At 40.5% G+C, this 20,040-nt stretch overlaps 2 protein-coding genes across 2 annotated transcripts in view; both read right to left on the reverse strand.

Annotated features, from left to right (window-relative positions):
- Positions 1-569: 569 nt before the first annotated feature.
- On the reverse strand, positions 570-3,015 carry LOC119734517 (cytochrome P450 2J6-like). The gene has a single exon (XM_038208049.1). The coding sequence runs from the start codon at positions 2,529-2,531 to the stop codon at positions 1,005-1,007; it is 1,527 nt and encodes a 508-aa protein (XP_038063977.1). The 5' UTR covers positions 2,532-3,015; the 3' UTR covers positions 570-1,004.
- Positions 3,016-7,505: 4,490 nt separating this feature from the next.
- The window catches only part of LOC119734515 (multidrug resistance-associated protein 4-like), a 29,921-nt gene continuing 17,386 nt past the window's right edge, over positions 7,506-20,040 (reverse strand). The window contains exons 18-32 of the mRNA XM_038208048.1: positions 19,538-19,769; positions 18,869-18,948; positions 17,751-17,901; positions 16,444-16,674; positions 14,845-14,945; positions 14,371-14,565; positions 13,844-13,999; positions 13,404-13,493; positions 12,075-12,247; positions 11,388-11,493; positions 10,388-10,596; positions 9,660-9,738; positions 9,031-9,183; positions 8,340-8,543; positions 7,506-7,879 (exon numbers count right to left, since the gene is read on the reverse strand). Coding sequence (XP_038063976.1) covers positions 7,631-7,879; positions 8,340-8,543; positions 9,031-9,183; positions 9,660-9,738; positions 10,388-10,596; positions 11,388-11,493; positions 12,075-12,247; positions 13,404-13,493; positions 13,844-13,999; positions 14,371-14,565; positions 14,845-14,945; positions 16,444-16,674; positions 17,751-17,901; positions 18,869-18,948; positions 19,538-19,769 — 2,409 coding nt within the window. The 3' untranslated portion in view covers positions 7,506-7,630. The remainder of the gene's footprint in view (positions 7,880-8,339; positions 8,544-9,030; positions 9,184-9,659; positions 9,739-10,387; positions 10,597-11,387; positions 11,494-12,074; positions 12,248-13,403; positions 13,494-13,843; positions 14,000-14,370; positions 14,566-14,844; positions 14,946-16,443; positions 16,675-17,750; positions 17,902-18,868; positions 18,949-19,537; positions 19,770-20,040) is intronic.

Below are 20,040 nucleotides of genomic sequence, written 5' to 3' on the forward strand. Positions count from 1 at the left end.
GACCCTTCAAAAGGACTTTGTTGAATACTTTGAACTTTTAAAACTGAAGTTTTATCGCTGGTGATTTTTGAAGACAATTGTGACGACCATTCTTTAAATCGCATTTTTGGACAAAAGAGGTTTTAGGGTCATTAAATTTAAATGATGATATTCTGTGAACTGATTGGGCAATTTCAATATTTTTTTTATCTTGAATAGATTATGAAATTGGCTTACCAGTCATTATTTTTGGTACTGCATATTTTTAGAAATATGAAATATATTTTTTGGGGTTTGGGTTCCGCTTTTTTTTTACTCACCCTGTAAATAGGAGCGATTTTCAATTGATATTTCTTCCCAATTCAATTTGATACCTTTAAATAATTGTAATCGTCCCTCTTTTTGATGTAGTTCTAGAGCTGTTATATTCAGCTTTTTGAGGATTTGAAGTTATGCACCTAATAATATCGCAAAATCCTCATTTTGTAAAAAAGTAATTATGAAATATAATTAAAAACTACCTACTTTTGTAAATAAACTACTAGCACAAACTACAGAATGACATGGGTTGAAATTATTTCAATGTTCCAATTTCTATTTGGCTTAAATTAATGATAAGACATAATTTCCACAGCAAAATTAGTTACCCATGTCCGTATTGACAATTGCATTACAAAACCTTGCATCAGAAATTCAGAATACTCAGAATTAACGTACTATCCATTATAAAGCTTGACCCAAAATGTAGAGGAGACTGAATTAAAAACATTCTCTTTTTTTTGGTTAATTCATTCAACTCATACACGAGGGTGCTTCAATAATAACTTTGCCTATGTACCCGTACCACCGTTCGCTGGTGCACGTTATTTATTGTCGATCTATTTACATACGCGAGTTAATGACAACCATAATGAGAGGTGACTGATGAGCCATCATATTGCATAACGTATACGCAAGTCATGTTGCCTCCAAGAAGTTGAGATGGATGCTCCAGGGAGCAACTCATGCGTGGTCAGCGTGTTGTTTTACTCACGCTTGACTGCACAGAGCTCAAACGGCTCTGGTGAGTAAGTTATGCCGCCCTTTCCCTTCAGAGACAACGGGGGTGAGTTGTCAGGTTTCTTGAAGGTAAACTGATGCAAGAAGTAACTGAAGAAGATGAGGAGTTCCATTTTCGCCAGGTGCTCCCCGATGCAGCTACGTCGACCCACGCTGAAGGGTACCAACTCGTCTGGCTTGACCGCCTTCCCCGCGCTGTCTAGGAATCTCTCAGGGTTGAACCGGTCTGGCTCTGGGTAGACTCTGGGGTCTCGAAAGAGTGCCCACAGGTTTGGGACGAGAATGGCGCCTTTGGGAATCGTGAAACCGTGGATGTGGGTGTCTGAAGCAGCTGTGTGTGGGATGCCCAGGGGTGCGATGCAAGCTAGGCGTTGGACCTCCCAGATCACCGCTTGGGTGAAGTTGAGGTCTCGTTTGTCGGCCATCCTGGGCAGCCGGTTGCGACCGACCACGGCGTCGATCTCGGCTTGAACTCGATGCTGGATCTCAGGGAACATCATCATGTAAAGGAGACACCACTGCAGTGTGGTAGCCGTGGTCTCAGAACCTGCTATGAAGAGGTTCCTTATGGTTCCCACAAAGTTGCTGTCATTGAGGTGGCTACGAGCAGCCGAACTAGAGCTTTTGCTAGTTGGAGCCCCAGGTTCATTGTTTAGATTCTGTTGGCTTTCCTTCAGGTAGACATCGACGAAGTCCTTGAGGTTCTCCGGGTCGAATTCAGCGCGATGGGCCTCGATGATGTCAACAACAAATTTCTCACTCTCTTGGATATTGGAGATCATCTGCTTGAATTTCCCAAAGGGCAAGTATCGAAGCCCGGGGATGAAGAAAAAGACACCTCCTGCTCCAAGAAGCTTGATGTTGCGACTTATCAGATCCAAAAGGTTCTGGAACTTCTGATCTGTGTACTCGTACCGCTTGCCAAAGATAACCGAACAGATGACGTTGGAGACGGCGTTGCTGAGTAGACGCTTCGGGTTGAAGGGCTTCCCGTCAAACGAAGACATCTCCTTCATCAGTTCTTCAGCTTCTGTGCCGATCTTTTCCTCGAAGCTCGTCTTGCCCACCCCGAAGCTCCGGAGAACCGTGAGACAGAACCGGCGAAGTTCAATCATCAGTTCCCCCGAGGCCGATACGACCCCGTTTGTCTTCGTCACTGCGCTGATGAGCGTGTTGGGCCTGTCACTTAGCTCCGGATGCTGGAACGCTTCCTTGATGGAGGGGTAGTCACTGAGAACTATCACAGTCTTGGTGAAGGCCTTCAGGCGAAACACGGGCCCGTACTTGGCGGCGTATGCCACAAAGAGGTCGTGGGGTTCCAGGCCTCGCCAAACGGCCGAAACGATGGCTGGGGCGGAACCGAGGATTGGAAACCGCCAGGGGCCGGGAGGGAGGTTTCTAATTGGTTTCTTAAAGAACCAGCGAAGAACCAGCAGGATGAACAAGCCCAACAGCACAGTGCGAACGTCTAAGAAAAAGTTAGATAGTGTCATTTTGACTGGTCAGTGTGTTCCACTTACACACAACTCCCAATCTGCAAAGTCACCGTGTAATCACCACTGTCAAAGTCGTGAAATAATTCAGCTTAAAATTCTATGCGTGTGGTTTGACGTTGTAGAATGAACTTGTACATGGAGAGGTTTTACACAACACAAATCCATGTACACGTACTACATGTTCACACACTGTCGAGCAGTTTTGCAATTTGACCTCTACCAAACGATAACCCTATAGCAGTACGTCCTTTGCTCGAACAAACAAATTTGAAGTCGAACTAAAAAGTGCTGTGTATACAGTCCTTGAGTCACAAAACATGTGCATGGTTCGCTGCATTAGCATGGCCGCGACTGAAACGCTGTTAGGCATTTTATACATATATACGTATAATACCGGTACATAAAAAAGTCCGTTCTGGTAAAAGGGTTCAACACATATCTGAAAAAGCAAAGAAGGTCAACGGTAGACAACGGGGATGAATTGTCAACAAATATCTCGGAAAATAAGGAAATAGAAAGAATCCCTTGAAAAAAAAATGAGAATATCCATTCATATCCAGGTGGGATTCAAACCCAGGACAAAGGTGAAGGAAGTACACCTGGAACAACCCAACCTTTCCAAAAAGTAGCAAAATATTGCATTTGTGTTTGCATGCTCACTTTACTCGGAAGATAAGGTCAAACAAAAAGTTGACCCAGGTGGGATTTGAACACGCGACCTCTGGAAGGCAACTTCCTATAGAAACTAATTATATTTCCCAGTATTTTCAGCTTCTGGTGGCGATTATAAATTGGAAAGTGGGCCTGCATTAAAACTGATCAAATAACCACAACTAATAACAAAGTCCATTTTAATCCAGATAAGATTGAATGAAAAAAACCGAAATTAACTGATGGGCTTTGAACCTACGACCTTTGATTTTTTTAAAATATTAATACAGTTTATTTTGTTTCTCGTATTTGCAGCTACTAATGGCGATTACTGGCGTTTGCTTCTACCGGGTGTGTACACGGTGACTGTCCACGCCCGCGGGTATAAACCCAAGACCGTGGTGGTACCAGTCCGGAGATACCGTCCGACCAAGGCTAACTTCATCCTGAAACCGCTCCCCAAGGAATCTTCGGGATGCAAGCTGAGACAGCTCGAGGAGGAGGGGTATCTGCTCGGTGGGTTCAGGGCCGCCTTGAGACAGTTTGGGTTCCTTGGGGATGACTGCGATGGGTTGGTGGAGAGAAGGGAGGACGTCTTGGCGAGCAGGGAGGATACCACGGCTTCTCCCTGATGAGGTATTTTTTAAGCAAGGAACTGTTTCACGGGATGTTATGGTCGATTATTAACAAAGATGGACAGACTTTCTGAGAAAATGGGAGATAACAACTCGTCTCGATTGAAACTTTCAGTTAACGATTCTTATGAATATTTCAACTTTCTTTCACTCTCTTTTCATATTTTATTGGAAAGGGAATACATGTATTGTACGTTGAAAGAGTATGATCTAACCCTTTTATTTATGAAGCTAGCAGCATGACTATTTATAGGCATTTTTGTTGTTGGGGACATTTTCCTGTTATACCAGGGTCAGGTATTGGTAGGCAGGAAGTTTGAATTCAAGGCTTTTATTAGAGTTTTTATAAAGTACATTTACTTATCTTTATACAGGGCGAGTCAAAAAAAGCGGAACCCAAATCCCCCAAAATATATTTCATATTAAACAAAAATAATAATGACTGAAAAGCTAATATCTACTTTTAGATGAAAAAAAATACTGAAATTGCTCAATCCGTTCAAAGAATATCACCATTTAAACGCAATGACCCTAACGCCTGTTTCGTCCAAAAAAAGCAATTTATTGTGTATTCTTACTGTTTGGAACAACAAAGAAAATGACACAGAATACTTGTTTCAAAAACTGTCAACAACTGTAGTCCACAATAGCTTTATTAACAACCCTGGTTAAGCAAACAATATGATTTATAACATCCACTTTTTTTAAAAGACGGGCCTTCAAATTCAAAAGGACTTCGTTGAATACTTTTAAACTGAGGTTTTTATCGCTGGTGATGTTTGACAATTGTGACGACGATTCTTGAAATCGCAATTTTGGACGAAAGAGGTTTTAGGGTCATTGTGTTTAACTGGTGATATTCTTTGAACGGATTGAGTGATTTCAGTATTTTATACCTATTTTTTTAAATATGAAATATAATTTTCTGGGTTCCGCTTTTTTGACTGACCCTGTAAAAAGGTGCGATTTTAAAATGATTTTTCTTCCCAATTCAATTTGATACCTTTTAATAATTGTAATCGTCCCTCTTTTTGATGTAGTTCTAAAGCTGTTATATTCAACTTTTTGAGGATTTGAAGTTATGCACCTAATAATGTCGGATAATCTCAAAATCCTCATTTTGTAAAAAGGTAATTATGAAATATAATTGAAAACTACCTACTATTGTAAATAAACTACAAGCACAAACTACAAAATGACATGGGTCGAAATTATTTCAATGTTACTTTCAAATACAAAATGGCACTTTTATTATTCATCTATATATGTCTCAAGGATTGTATATAAAATTAAAATTACGCAGTTTGTATTCTAGCATTGATCTGTGTAATTTAGTATAGCAATATTTGCTCTATATTCTGTGTAAATGATATTAAAAAAAGCCAACTGATATTTAACATTTACACAAGCATGTGTCTCAAGTTTTTCAGACACTTTAGCTACAAACCCTTTCAAATTATGAGAACTTTCCATAATTAGCTCATAGACCTGCTAAGGAGTCAATTATCAACATTTTCAAAAGCGTACCAAACGTATGCTCAGGGGAGGGGGTTACCGACCCATGTACGCTTTTGAAAGTTTGTTAAAATGTCGATAAATGTTGTTGCTTTAGTATTTTTTTGTAATGGCTTTCAGAAGATCTTTCATAAAAAAAGCCGACACCTCATCAACTTGGCGAACTCCAGACAAGCTCGCGATTTACGGGCGCAGCTATTTTTGTCATTCAGCTTCGTGCTACTACGTGCTACTACGTGCCACCACGCGCCGGTGACAAACATACACGTTGCAGCCCTTTTCAGCCGCCACTTTTGTGGGGATGAATTGCGAACATTTGCGCGTATGGCAAGCGCCTTGTGTGCGTCTGGATAGGCAAGGCACACGTATGCCTTGCCCACCCTGATGCTAATATTCCATAACTAATCCAAGCGCTATGAATGACCTGGTCGTTCCAGGAACTTTGAAGATCAAAATTTTTTAAAGTATTTTTGTTCAGAGAGGGGAAGGAGGTCTGTAAAAAAGAGTACGTTTTGGTAAAATGTTGATAATTCATGATGACCTCTAAGCAGAAAAAAATGTTACTTAGCAGAAAAGTTACATGCTAAGCAAACAGGGAACAAGTTACTTTTAACATCCTTACCTGTAACCAAACTACACTTGTATGTATTCAGCAAATTTCCTGATTTTAGTTTACAGCTCCATTGAACCAGTCTGAATTGTGTTGTTGTCTGGAACACAGCTGTTTACAGGCAGTTATTTATTTATACAAATCATATTTCAGATTATTGTTTATTTACACGGGACTTAGCTATATATTATTTTTCAGCCTTTTGAAATTCACACCGTTCTATTGTCTTTTGCTAATGCGCTAATATAAAATTAGAGAAAAAATATATTTATATATTCAACAATTAATATTCAATTCAAAGAACACAAATCAAACTTTTTTTTTGCTAGGTAACTTCTTTAATTTTAAAGTTAGAAAATCCTTTCAGGAATTCTTCAAAAATGAAACTGAAATTGTACAAATTTAAGGAGTATAAATTTGAATTAAAAACATGTCAAACAATTTAAGCTTAACATCTTAAACAGAACACCAACAGCGAAATAACGCTTTGCAAAGATGTAACATATTAACTTAACTTGGTTAATTGAAATAGCATGCGTATGTGAACACAAAAACTGAAACAAGGAACAAGTTTAACTCAAACTGAATAATCTGCAGAAAGCGTCATCTTTAAGACCCCGTTCCTATATTAAAAGACTCACAAAACAGCTGACTCAATGGCACTCATTCTGATATTTTTTGACACATCTGAACAGCTGATAATGACACCTTCTTGAATATCAGCAGGTTTAATTTTGTGGAAAGAGGGCAGGGCTTTGATTTATTAGGGAAATTATGGGGTAAAAGACGACGACAACCAAGATGGCGACAGTGCCGAACACAATGAAAGCTCAATGCTGATTGGCTGATAAAAAAATATGTTTTAATGATGTAATCAGCATCGGGCTTTCATTGTGTCATGACAGGGACAAGCACAGCATGTACCGCTTCACGCGTGTTCTACTGCCGAACTGGTAAGAATGTTTTCTCCCCAGGTCCATTACGAAATGATAAAAAATCCAGTAAGTAAAATATGACGATTCCCAAGGCTGAAATCCCAAATTTTGAAATAATACGCATTCTGTAATAAGTTTCAAAATTGAGCAGAAGAAAGTGAGTCTTTTGTAACGTTGTAGGAGCGGGGTCCTAAAAGTAACGATTACCGTTAGAACAGTTCTGTGTAGGAACCACATCACAAAAAAAAAAAACCACTTACAGTGAAATCTCGATAAGTCAAACCTCAAGGGAACAGGTTTAAAATTTGACTTAAGCAGAGTTTTGAGTTAAGCAGGGTTGTATATCATTGTTATACTACTGAAGGCAATGGATTCTTTAATTGACTTAACAGTTGTTTTAGTTATCAGAGTTTGACTTACCAAGATTTCACTGTAATTAAAAGTTGACATGAATCATGTCAGAACAATGAAAACAGTGAGAAGGAATTAAAAACCCTGGAAAAGTTAAATCAGCCTGAAAATTCCCGTCTCCAACATTCTGACAAATGTAATAAATGCTCACCGAGGCAAGCTACCGATGTGAGTTTGAACAATGCCAGAGTTAATTTACAAATATATTAAAATATTATCGAGTCTTATTGAACAGCCAATCTTATATAAATTAGCGCCACAAAAATATGGCAGAAAAGTACAACACAAACTAACTTAAAAATCAGTGACACCAAAACAAGTTGAAACGTTTTAAAGGTCTCACAGTTTTGTGTCGGCAGCCTCTTCGGAAGAATCGGAAGACGTGGATATGCTGACTTGAATGTCATCTGCAGAGTTTGCCCCTCCACTGGTATTGTCGGGGGACTCCCCTATCGCAGCAAGTGGAGTGTCCTCAAATCCTTCATTGGCAAACACCATGGAGGATGTTCCACTGGAGACCGTGTCATCGCTGGCCTGTTCCATATTTTCCTGGGTGGGACTTGGTTTTCTTTTTGTGGAGGGTGATGCCTACAACCAACAAGAAAACACTGATTGTTAAATTTGTTTGTCTTGGAACTAGTAATAAGCAATGTACAACCTCGGAAGCCTTGATTTAACTAATATTACAGGAATAAACATGTGCTTGGCCAGTTTTAAACAAGTACATTTAGAACCGTTTAGGACTTACGCCCCTAGCCGGCTTTAAACGTACTTGTTTAATACCGCCTGAGCACATATTTATACCCATTCATAAATACCTTTCTCTCAAAAAGTAAAAACAAGTCAAAAGCTCACAATTTTTCGACGATTTTGTTCAACAATTTTGCCACATGTTTTGTGAAACACCCCTTTAGCTATGTTATGGCATGTGCTTCGCACGTGTAGTGCTAAAAACTCCTTTTATGGAGATCGGCATGATCGCCTTTACTATTCATGCAGGAAGTCCTTACTTACCTGATCACTCAAAAAACATTTTTTTTTCACTCACCTTAATTTCCTTGCTATCTTTTTCACTCCTCTCTCCTTTTCCCTTCTGATCATTCCCGAATGACATAGTGGTCATTTTGGTGTTGCAGCGTCGCTTGACCACTAACTGGACACGCTCCTTGCTCTCCTTGACCATTTGGCAGATGTCCACGTAGGTCAGTTTGCTACGGTCGTGACCGTTGACCGATACGACTTCATCCCCAACCTGTGACAACAAAAAAATATAGCATTATTTAGCATATCGATGTATCTGTATCTGTTAGCTTATGTACAAACGCCTGGTGTGGCTATCGCGTACAGCCTCATGGTGTATGTATGAGGATAACTGCCAGAAACACCCGGGCGAACCCCTTCTCTTAGCGATAAGCGTTACTGGGTTCTTTTACGTGCGTTAGGCCTTATACAACACACGGGACCTACTGCTTTGCGTCTCATCCGAAGACGAAGCAATAATGGTTACGTGCCTTGCTCAAGGGCACAAGTGTCCGGGCCCGGGCTTGAACCCACGCCACTGTTGCCTCAGAAACACCAGAGCATGAGTCCGGTGTTCTTAACCGCTAGGCCATCTCATCCCACTGATGCCCCATTTGTCTTATTTTTTTGTGTCCCAATCACAAACATGTTCCCCTAGCTACTCAAATTTTGCTCAGAATTGCCCACTGAGGTGTACAGTCGATCCAAGGACTACTGACCTGAAGTGCATAAGGGAAGCTAGCTGGGGAGTCCTCTACGACCTGGACCACAAACACTGGCATGTAGGGATTGTCCGTACTCCCGGCCAGGGAAAACCCAAAGCCCTCCGACGTCTTGGGCAAGAGGACCGTATGATAGTCAAATGGCTCCGTCTAGGAAACAAATCATGAAATAAAATGTTAACATTTTCATATTGGGTTATTGCCCTTCGCCAACATAATTTTATAAGTACTATATAGTCAAAGTATGAAAGGTTTGCAGTAACACCATGTGAATATCGTCTCTTTTGAGTTGTGTGGTTATGAGAAAACCAGTTGTTCTAACTCGATGTTTTGAACAGTGCTGTTAGACAGCTTGCATAAAAGAAAATCACAAGCTTGCTTGGGTGGGACTTGAACCCATGACCTTCTCCTTACAAGTGCAGATGTTGTAAATTAGTTGTCAGAAAAAGCGTTGTCAGACTTAAAGGTTGAAGACAGATTTATAAAAGCAAACACTGTGAACGATTTCGGGTGGCAAGGTCATAAATGTGAAGATAGTCAGCGTCTTTATTGCTTCAGCTGGAGTTGAGGAGACTGCATTTCTTCCAGCAAATCTGTACTCTCCTGATCGTTTCAATTGTTCTTACCTGCATGCCTACAGATTCTATTGCTTTGGCTCCAGTCGACAAGTCTGCTGCTCCCCAGTTATGTAGCTGTTGCTGGTACCTATACAAGAATCAAGAAAATGAAACTCTAACTTCAATTGACAATCTATCATGACATCTCCTTAGACGTGTTTATTAGGCAAAATATTGGGCACTATTCTGTTATAAGGTTAAATTTTAAATAAAGTACCTCAAAAGCAGCAACTCAGCTACATAGTTCACACCCTGATGTTGCACTTATAAAAATAGTGGCCAAACAAATATTACTAACTGAACAATTTTGACAAGTAGAAGGCTCTTCCTGATTCTCAACCAAAGACAGGTTTGATGTGCAAAATACACAATCATGATAAGTCAATCACAGATCAATCAGAAGTCATTAAAGTAAAGCTGGAAGTTACTCCAACATAATATGAAAAGGTCATTATCCTGGTCTGTCCATGTTACTTGTAACCTGACTTATGATTTGACTTGTGATTGACTAGTTATTTCACTTGTGATTTCACCTGTGATTGACTTGTGATTTGACTTGTGATTTACTTGTGATTTGACTTGTGATTGTCTTGTGATTGACTTGTGATTAACTTGTGATTGACTAGTGATTGACTTGTGATTGACTTGTGATTGACTTGTGATTGACTTGTGATTGTCTTGTGATTTAACTTGCGCTTGACTCTTCAACAACTCTGTCCATCCATTCCACTACTCACCCCTCGACGGTGAGTTCCTCTGGGCTAGCGAAGGAGACATTATTCACTCCAGTCACCCTCCGTATCTTGAAGTGTTTCCGTGCCACCTCCATCAGATCCGATGACTCCGCCTTGCCAGTTTGTTCCACCAGTTTACTCAGCATACTGTCTGCTCGCTGGAGTAAGGTGTGAGGCTGATCGAACTCAATAAGCTCACCAGCATCCAAGACCTACAATGACCACACAAAAAAAAGGAAATAAAAATAAATGTCAACTCAATCACAAGTTCATTCCATATACAGTATGTCCCCCAAAAAGGGTCCGTCTGACTGTTTTTATAATAACTACAAAACCATGAGGTCAATTTTGAAAATTTTTGGTTGTGCAGATACTTCTTAGCCTTTGCCTCAACCCCTACGAGTTTCATTTAATTTCAGTCACCCATCACTGCACAATTGCCAATTGAGTACAACAACATTTTGGGACACTGTGACTGAGTTCCACGCCTCAATCAATTTCAGTGCTGTGTTATGTAAGCTGTGTAAAATCCTGCACGTCGAGGAAAAAGGCTGATGGGATTTAGGATTTGAATCATTTGCCCTTGAGCATTAAACTGATATCTTGCCATGCTGACTGATAGCCAGGCAAATGATTCCAATCCCAACAACAGCCCTTTTGAGGCCAAGGCTTAGGAGTATCTGCACAACCCGAACTTTTCAAAATTGACCTCATGGTTTTGTAGTTATTTTTAAAATAGTCAGACGGACACTTTTTTTTGGATAAAGAATGTCTTTGTCACTTGACAACTTGTTCTTGTTAGTGACTCGTGATGACTTCGGATTACTTGATTATGACTGTATCTGTGACAGTTTGTGATGCTGTTTTTGACTGAACATGATTTTGTGATTAACGATGATGCAGTACAACGCAATTCAGGAACTTGGTTGTCATTATGTCTGTGACTGTGTCTGTGAAAGTGTCTGTGATGGTATCTGTGACTGTATGTGACAGAGTATCTCACCATGATACGATCGCTGTCCATGATGGTGTGAAGCCTGTGTGCTATGGTGAGTACAGTGCAATTCAGGAACTTGGTTCGTATCGTCTTCTGGATCAAGGCATCAGTCCTGGCAAAAATACAAAATTTGAAATGAATGAGATTAACCAAGTGTAAAAATCATGTTACCTAAGAAAATGGCTCATTGCAGTTCCCCCCCAAAAGGAAATTATTTTACTCACATAGGAACTGGTTATCATCGAACTCTTAAAAAAGGTTTATCAAGAAAATTTGCTCAGAAATCTCGAATGTGATGGATCAAGGTAAATGAGTCTTTTGTCGATCCTGGTCAAATTTTTTTTTACAGATTTGAAAAGAGCACAATCTCTGCATTACTGCTGTAAACACTGCATACTGATACAATCTTTAGTTCAAAAATTACGGAAGTCGGAACACCAAGAGATGTGATGAAGTGATGTGATGAAGTGGCCCTAATTTGGCCTGAATCTCCAAATGAAAATTCCTGACAAACAACTCAGCTTGATCACATCACAAATATGTACATTTTACCCAAGGTTTTAGGAATTTGCAGACTTTCCAAAAAATAAAGGGTTTTTGGCGAATATGAATTTGTAAAAACAATAGCACCCAAAACTGTAACCATTTGCAAACCCTTTTTGTAAAAGTCTATTAGGAAACACTTATCCTTACCTTGGATCCACATTTGCTGTAGCCTCATCCATGATCAGTACCCTGTTTTGTCGGAGTACTGCCCGTGCAAGGCAGATCAGCTGACGCTGACCAACGCTGAAGTTGGAACCAGACTCGCCGACCCCCATGTTCAGCTTCTCAGCTGAGTCCTGGACGACTGAACGCAGTTGCACCTGTCAACATTATTGATGTGATAGTCGAGTCTCAGAGAATCTTGAGAACTAAAGCTTGGTAACGATTCTTCTTAAAGGGAATATACAACATTTGCAAACACCAAAAAACAAAACTACCAAATTATTATGAAATACCTTACTTGACTGTGAGTGAATAATAGTCTCAAGCATCCTGTGAAATCATGGCACCTGGTGTGCTGTCATTTTCAAGCAAAGTGGGATTTTTGTATCAATTTTCAACGCTGGTCGGCTTACCAGCGTTGGAAAAATGTTGGTTGCTTTTTTTTCTTCAAATACTGCCCCCAACTTACCATATTTAGTTGGTCGGCATTTTGTTTGCAATTGATTACACACCTATGAATGGGTACAAGCCAGCTAGACTTGTTCCCTGACCTTACAATTCATCGACGTCTATGAATTGCTCTGTTTCTTCTTAGGTGGGGGACCTTACAATTCTATGACGTCTATAAAATTGCTCCGTTTCTTCTTAAGTGGGGCAAGGCAACCAGACTACAGGAAAATGATTGTTTTTCTTGTTTCTTTTTTTCAGTATCTACGAACACAAAACTTCAAACAAGTCAATGTAACAATATTTGCTTTAAAATACTAACCCCCCAAATCCATCCATTTCTGAAAATTACAGCAAAAGCAAATGTTGTATATTCCCTTTAAGATCGAAATATCAGGCCCTAGTTTTACGATTTGAACTGTTAACAAATTGTCGAGACAGTTCTCCCACAAAACACCTTTACTGGTACACAGGGGTATAGAGTGGGGATGGGAGGGCAATGAAAGGGGATGTCAGGCATTGGGGGGGGGGGGGGGGCGGGGGGGGGGGAGAACGGGCATATGAAATTTGAACCAACATTGTGAATAAAGCTCTGCGAGGCCTGCAAAAAATAAATAATTTCAAAAATGCTAGACACGAAAATACATTATTTTCTGATCAAAAGCACAGCCCCTTCATTTTCCCATCAAAACAACTTTTGGAAGTGCATTCTCTAACAAATAGACCTTGCACCCTGATAATGTCTTGTGTGCAGCGACGATCATTCGGGCCCACAATGTGAGTAGTACAGCACATAGCGATTGGTATTTTTATGGACCGGTCAAAAAATGGTTTACGGAACGACAGACAAGCAGGTCGATGACTTACATCGTCGAGAGCGTTCCAGAGTTCGATGTCCGAGTACTGGTTGAAGGGGTCCAGGTTGTAGCGCAGACTACCGGTGAAAAGGACAGGATCCTAGACAAGATAGATTCAAGGAAGCATATTAGCAGTTAAAGGTTTCATTTTGTGGGATAATCGCAAGATTTAATTCATGTTATTCGCCAGCAGCGAGAAAAGTCATTACAATTTATCAAATAGTCCACGAGACACCAAAATAGGTTAAAATATTTGTTGATTGTACACTATTAACCGTAAAAGTAACATTATGACCATTATCCTAGCGCAACCAATAAGGAGTTATCTTACAGCTTTAGCGTGGACTAGGATAAAACAGGCACTATAATTGGTGGACTACAATCTTAACCACAGCCTAATTATCATAACAGTGAACGCCATTGGTTGATCACATCTTAGGCTCCACCCACCTGTGGAATGATTGACAGTTTCTTCCTGAGGTCATGTAGACCCAGGTTGGACGTTGTGATGCCGTCGAGCATGATGACGCCGCTCGGCTCAGCCAATCGGAAGAGAGCTGTGATGAGGGAGCTCTTGCCTGCGCCGGTCCGACCGACAATACCAACCTGAGATTGAAAATTGATTATTTTACTTGGGGTATTATAACTTTGTTATAAATTCATTGTCATAAAGTTCCTTAATAGAAAAAAGGCACAGTTTTGAAATTCACATTTCACTTCACATAATTGAGAATATCAAACTTTCTCTCGCAATAAATAACTCTGCGCAGTGTGATCACATTGTTTTCCATGCAGATGAGCAAAGTTTAAATAATTGAAGGTTTTAACTGTTATATTTATTCACAAATTATTCAATTGTAGTATTTCAAAATAGACCGGTACCTCCCATGGGGTAACTGACTTCAATGGGCTCTTAACTATGACCATAGGGGACTACACCAAGATGGCTGCTACTTATGCAGCAACGTATTACGCACCTTCTCCTTGGCCATGATATTGCAGGTGATGTTCTTCAGCACTCTGGGGCCTTCCGTTGAGTAGTTGAGGGACAGACCGTTGAAGGTGAGAGCACCAAACTGCGGCCATGTTGGCTGGGGTTTCTTCTTGGGGTTGGTAAGAGGAGCCTCTGGCTTTAGCTTCGTGTACTCAATCGTCCTCTCAACAGATGTCATCTGGACAAATCGGGAGACAAAAAAGGATAAGTGTTGTAACTTTGTGACCAAGATTGAGATTAAAAATCGGAACAATCTTTAAAAAAAATCTGCATTTTGAGTCTGACAAGTCGAGTCCGAGTTGAGTCATTGCTTATCGAGCCTCCAAATCCCCCAAAAATGTTACTCGAGTAAGACCAGTCACTCCGCTTTTTTTATCTGAAAATTCCTGTTGGGAATTTAAAACAATCATGTCTTAAAAGTGGGGCCAGCCAAGATGGGAGGCAGCTGTTTACAAACCTGGTTTTCTACAAGAGCACTCTGCCTGACCACGTACTGGAAGATGGTGCCTAGCGAGAGAATGTTACTCAGGATAACAGCCACCAGGCCTGCATCTAGAGCTGGAAATAGAATAAGGAATGAAAACAATGGAATAATAACTAGAAACGATGACTCTTAACTTTGAGAAATCTAAACTGAAGTTGACAAGTGAAAAAGGCCAATTCTAGTTAAGGAGAATAACAAATATTTCAGCAATACAGTCTATTATTTTGTCCTAGACCCAGGACTTCATGAAATCAGGTAAAAAAAAAAAAAATAACACTTAAATTTAAAATCTATTTGTAAATTAAACAAAAGGAATTTTTCAACATTTTTTATCCTATGCAACTTTTTATGACTGACTTTGTCATGTGCGAAGGAAAGGAACATCAGCAGCACAGGCACGCAAATTTGAGATAATCGAGTTTAAAGGTTTTGGTGCTACAATTTCTAAATTAAAATCACATAAGGCTGACATTTTGACTTATGAAATTATTAATGTTTCGATTAATATTGTGCATTTTTATTTCAAAATATTGCTTAATTAGTTCATTAATAGTTATTTATGTTTTTATGCTAACAACCTTTTTCTGGGAACTCCTCCTGTCTTAAATGCGCTCTTAAAGCTACAGTCCATCATTTGCAGCTATCCAAAAAGATGACGTAATTATTGTTGAAAAACATACTTTGTTAAAAGATAGTAAGGGGACTAAACTCCCTGTGAAAGTATTCTTTGTGGCATGCTGTCATTTTAAGAAATCAACGAAAAAAGGCCTTTCCAATGATGTGTCTAAAGACCCATCGTTGGAAATTTCCGTTAGAAGTTTGTTTTTTAATTTGGCGAAGTGCGCGCAAGCGTTGACGCGACACAAGCGCGTGCGGTTGCTATAATTCGTCGGATCAGTTCGCGACATCGCGTAGCTGTAATCGGCTCATTGAGAACGTGTCTCGGACGCCCAATTCAGGCCCAATTCAAAACATGATTCAGCAACTTTTGATTTGAAAATCGAGATCCTAGAATGTTGTTTTTCTCGGAATATACAGCTGAAGCTGAGCTGAAATTTCATCAGGTTAGTTGTTCAGCACCCTTCTTTAGATTTTGAGCACGTTTGTTGTTTCAACCGAACAAAATGCACATTTACAAATGATGGACTGTACCTTTAAGAGGTACGTTGAATCACAACGACCTTTGGCCAGGAGAAAACTTTGCTTTATCTCCCTACTTCAGTATGACATAAATTCATTGGGAACATGTTTTGTCCCTATAGTATTACACGCTAACATCCGTATGCCGGGGGAAAATAATGAAAAAACTCCTTCCCTTTTTTTACACAGTTAATTACGTAAGAATGACGTAACCCCTCGAGGCAAAATGTACACCAAATGAAAGATACTTCAGTGCTTTACCGATTACCGGATAAACCTGGCCTTTTGACCCATTTTTCGCACTGACGACATTCTTCCATGCACCCAACGATTTACAAGGAACACACTTGGGACAATTATAAATGATGTATGATTATAGTAGAGCGCCCTCTATGTGCCATGCCCAAGGACTACGTCGCAGCCTGTACTTACCTCCTTTGAGAGGGACCGAGATGAAAGTGACCCCACCAGTGAAGATGACCATGATCATGTCCAGTCTCAGTCCAAACCAGCGGTTAGCGGCCAGGTAGGCGAACCACGCCTCCGAGTGCTGGTCCTGGTGACGGTTGAAGTCCTTGATAAACTGGGCTTGTTTGTTGTAGGCTCGGATGGTGCTGAGGCCCTGGAAGGAGGTGGTGTTGTGGGAGAAGACAGGACTGCGAGCTGCAATGAGGATAATCACAGAAGAGGGGACATTTTTTAAGGGACTATTTTTTTCTCTTTATACGCTAGATATAAAATATCAATTTACCAAGTATTTTTTCTGATTCAAACTCAGTATTTTCACTTTCTTGTAACTTTTTAAGGATTATTTCTTCTTCTTCTTCTTCCATAAAGTACATCGTTTGGAGTGCTGTGGCTCGTGGTTAAGGGCATTGGATTCGTGGTCTGCGGGTAAAGCTGCAGGTTGCGGGTTCGAGTCCAGCCTGGGGGCATGGTGCGTGTGCCCTTAGGCAAGGCACTTTGTCACTCATTGCTTCTCTCCACCCAGGAGTAAATGGGTACCTGTGAGGGCAGAGACGGTTATTGTGATTGAATTAGCTTCCTTGCGCCTAACAGGCTGCATCGAGCTGTATACTCTCCAGGGAGCTGAGATGGTATTTGGAGTGTTTCATGGGCCCAATGAGCAAGGGTAATAATGATGTAGTGCCTTGAGCACCAGTCCTGGTGGATGTGTGCACTTTATAAATACCCACTATTATCCCTCTTTGGGAACTAAACAGCTCTGATAATATATATCATACTGGATGATAAGGTGCAAAGGGTGCGATACGGGAACACAATTTCACAAAATGATGAGTACAGACAAAAAATTACGAAGTGCGAGTAAAAAAGGATCTTCAAACATTTCTGTGATTTTTCCAAGACTTTTTCATGACCTTCATTCCCAAAATTTTCTGAAACTAATCAGAGGATTTTCCAGAATTTTTGAGCTTTCCATAATTTACCCAAATATTTTTCCGTAATTTTTCCAGCACTTTTTAAAAATGTTCTGTTCCCATATCATTTTCAGGTGTTTCCTTCACTTTTTAAAGTCCTCTTTTCTTGTAATTTTTTATGATAGCTACTTCCAGCACCTGATAATGGCATTCTACGGGCTTTTTTTCAGTAATATGATTGGAAAAAAAGAGCAATATACACGGTTGTACAAATGTCCGAGATTTTCAGGGACAATGCCTTAAGTTTCTCCAAAATCCAGGAATTCATAAGAGCCCGGTCATACAGTGACGGCTACTTACTGACACCGTCAAGACGTTTGATGGCCCTCGTAGCTATCAAGGCATATCTTCTCAAGATTATAAAGATGACAGCAAGAGGTACCAGCAGGATTAACACGAAAGGGTTGACGATGACGGTCAAGATGATGGTGCTGAGAATCAGGAGGGAGATCTGAAACACAGGAAACAATTATTTTAATTAAAAGTTGTAACAGTGGTCTTCATTTCTAATTTTTTAAGTCAAATGTGAAAGATTTATTTTTCTGGAATGTTGCTCGTTGTTGTCAGGTCTACTCATGTCTTTGTAAATTTCCCCTCCCTCTTCTCCTTTTGTCTTTCTGTTCTTTTATGACTTTACTGACAAGTGCTGTAGTTGATTTGATCACAAGTCCATCACAAGTCTGGTCACAAGTTAAATTACACTTCCAGATTTATGATGATTTGTGAGGACTTGTGGACTTGTGAGGACTTGTGATGGACTTGTGATGGACTTGTGAGGACTTGTGATGGACTTGTGATGGACTTGTGAGGACTTGTGATGGACTTGTGATGGACTTGTGAGGACTTGTGAGGTGTTGTGAGGACTTGTGAGGACTTGTGAGGATCTGTGAGGATTGCGGACTTGTGAGGATCTGTGAGGATTGAGGACTTGTGAGGATCTGTGAGGATTGAGGACTTGTGTGGATCTGTGAGGATTGCGGACTTGTGAGGATCTGTGAGGATTGCGGACTTGTGAGGATCTGTGAGGATTGAGGACTTGTGAGGATCTGTGAGGATTGAGGACTTGTGAGGATCTGTGAGGATTGAGGACTTGTGAGGATCTGTGAGGTTGAGGACTTGTGAGGATCTGTGAGGATTGCGGACTTGTGAGGATCTGTGAGGATTGAGGACTTGTGAGGATCTGTGAGGATTGAGGACTTGTGAGGATCTGTGAGGATTGAGGACTTGTGAGGATCTGTGAGGATTGAGGACTTGTGAGGATCTGTGAGGATTGAGGACTTGTGAGGATCTGTGAGGATTGAGGACTTGTGAGGATCTGTGAGGATTGAGGACCGGTGAGGATTGAGGACTTGTGAGGACTTGTGAGGATTTGTGAGGAGCTGTGAGGGACTTTGTGACATTGTGATGGACATTGTTACCTGAAGGAAATCAAAGAACGTCAGAGGCAGTTGGTCGTCCATCAAACCGGTATCTTTGGTGAAGCGGTTCAAGATGCGCCCTGGTTAACAGAAAAAGAAAGGTCCAGAGTTAATGGATCAGTCAACAAGTATCTGTGTCACCTCCCACAAAGATGAACAAATCATCAACTAACACAGTAAAATAACAATCCTGGCACACAGAAAAAGAAAGGTCCAGTTAAACAGGGTTTCGAGTTATCCGAGTTTGAGTTACAGGAGATTACTGTATAGCTGATGCAATACTTCCCCCATTACTGGGGGCCAACGTGAGTGTTCAGTGACTCTGTGCCAGGATTTGTCAACAAATGTATGTATAAAAGGTAGAAATTTGGTATTAATAACCTCTTTATGATACTCTGGTTCTGCTAGCACAGCACACAAAGTTGTTCAGCAAAGATACAATTGGTTTTAACAACTCGTGTGATGCATACAGCTTTCTGTGATCTATTACCAGCTGATGTTTGCTGAACATGTAAATGTGCTACAGCAAGCAGGTATGCGATGGGCTTTGCATGGGTACTGCAAAATCTTGGCAGCATATACTAATCACTTTCTGAGTCCATGACGCCAACATGAACAGACTGCAAAGCGCCCTCAATCAAAAAATTTAAAAAAGGAAATATAGCAAACCTGCAGGATTGGTGTCAAAGAACAATATCGGTGACCGAATGATGGCTTTGAACATCCTGTTGTGGAGATTGCGGGAGGACTTGATCATGATTCTGAAGCAGAGAATCGATCGAATGATACCCAGAAGGAACAGAAGAGCCACAAAGCCGCCATAGATGTAAGCGCTCTGTGCCGTGGTGAAATCCAGGTTGAATTGCAGAAGACCTCTGCTGATGTCATCTTCATTATCCGGCTGAAAAAAATTTTGAATAGACTCTTGAATTTTATAAAATATGGACGGCTTACAAAAGAAAACTATGAACAGCACATGCAAATTAAGCTTACAAACTTGTATTTTATCTCAAGAGTAAGCAGCTTTTGCTATGATGTTACTCAGTATCCTACCCAAGTCCTTAGGCCCCCCCAAAAAGTCTCAGGTTTCTGGTATGGAGCTTGCCCCCAAATTGTTTTTTTTTCCCCCTACTTTTTTTTCTTCAAATGTCAGCAGATGTTGCAGATGACGC

This window comes from Patiria miniata, unplaced genomic scaffold, assembly GCF_015706575.1.
Source record: "Patiria miniata isolate m_02_andy unplaced genomic scaffold, ASM1570657v1 HiC_scaffold_27, whole genome shotgun sequence".
Classification (NCBI taxonomy): domain Eukaryota; kingdom Metazoa; phylum Echinodermata; class Asteroidea; order Valvatida; family Asterinidae; genus Patiria; species Patiria miniata.

Coding starts and splice junctions, on each gene's coding strand:
- LOC119734517 (XM_038208049.1), bottom strand. CDS start 2,531: ATGACACTATCTAACTTTTTCTTAGACGTTCGCACTGTGCTGTTGGGC.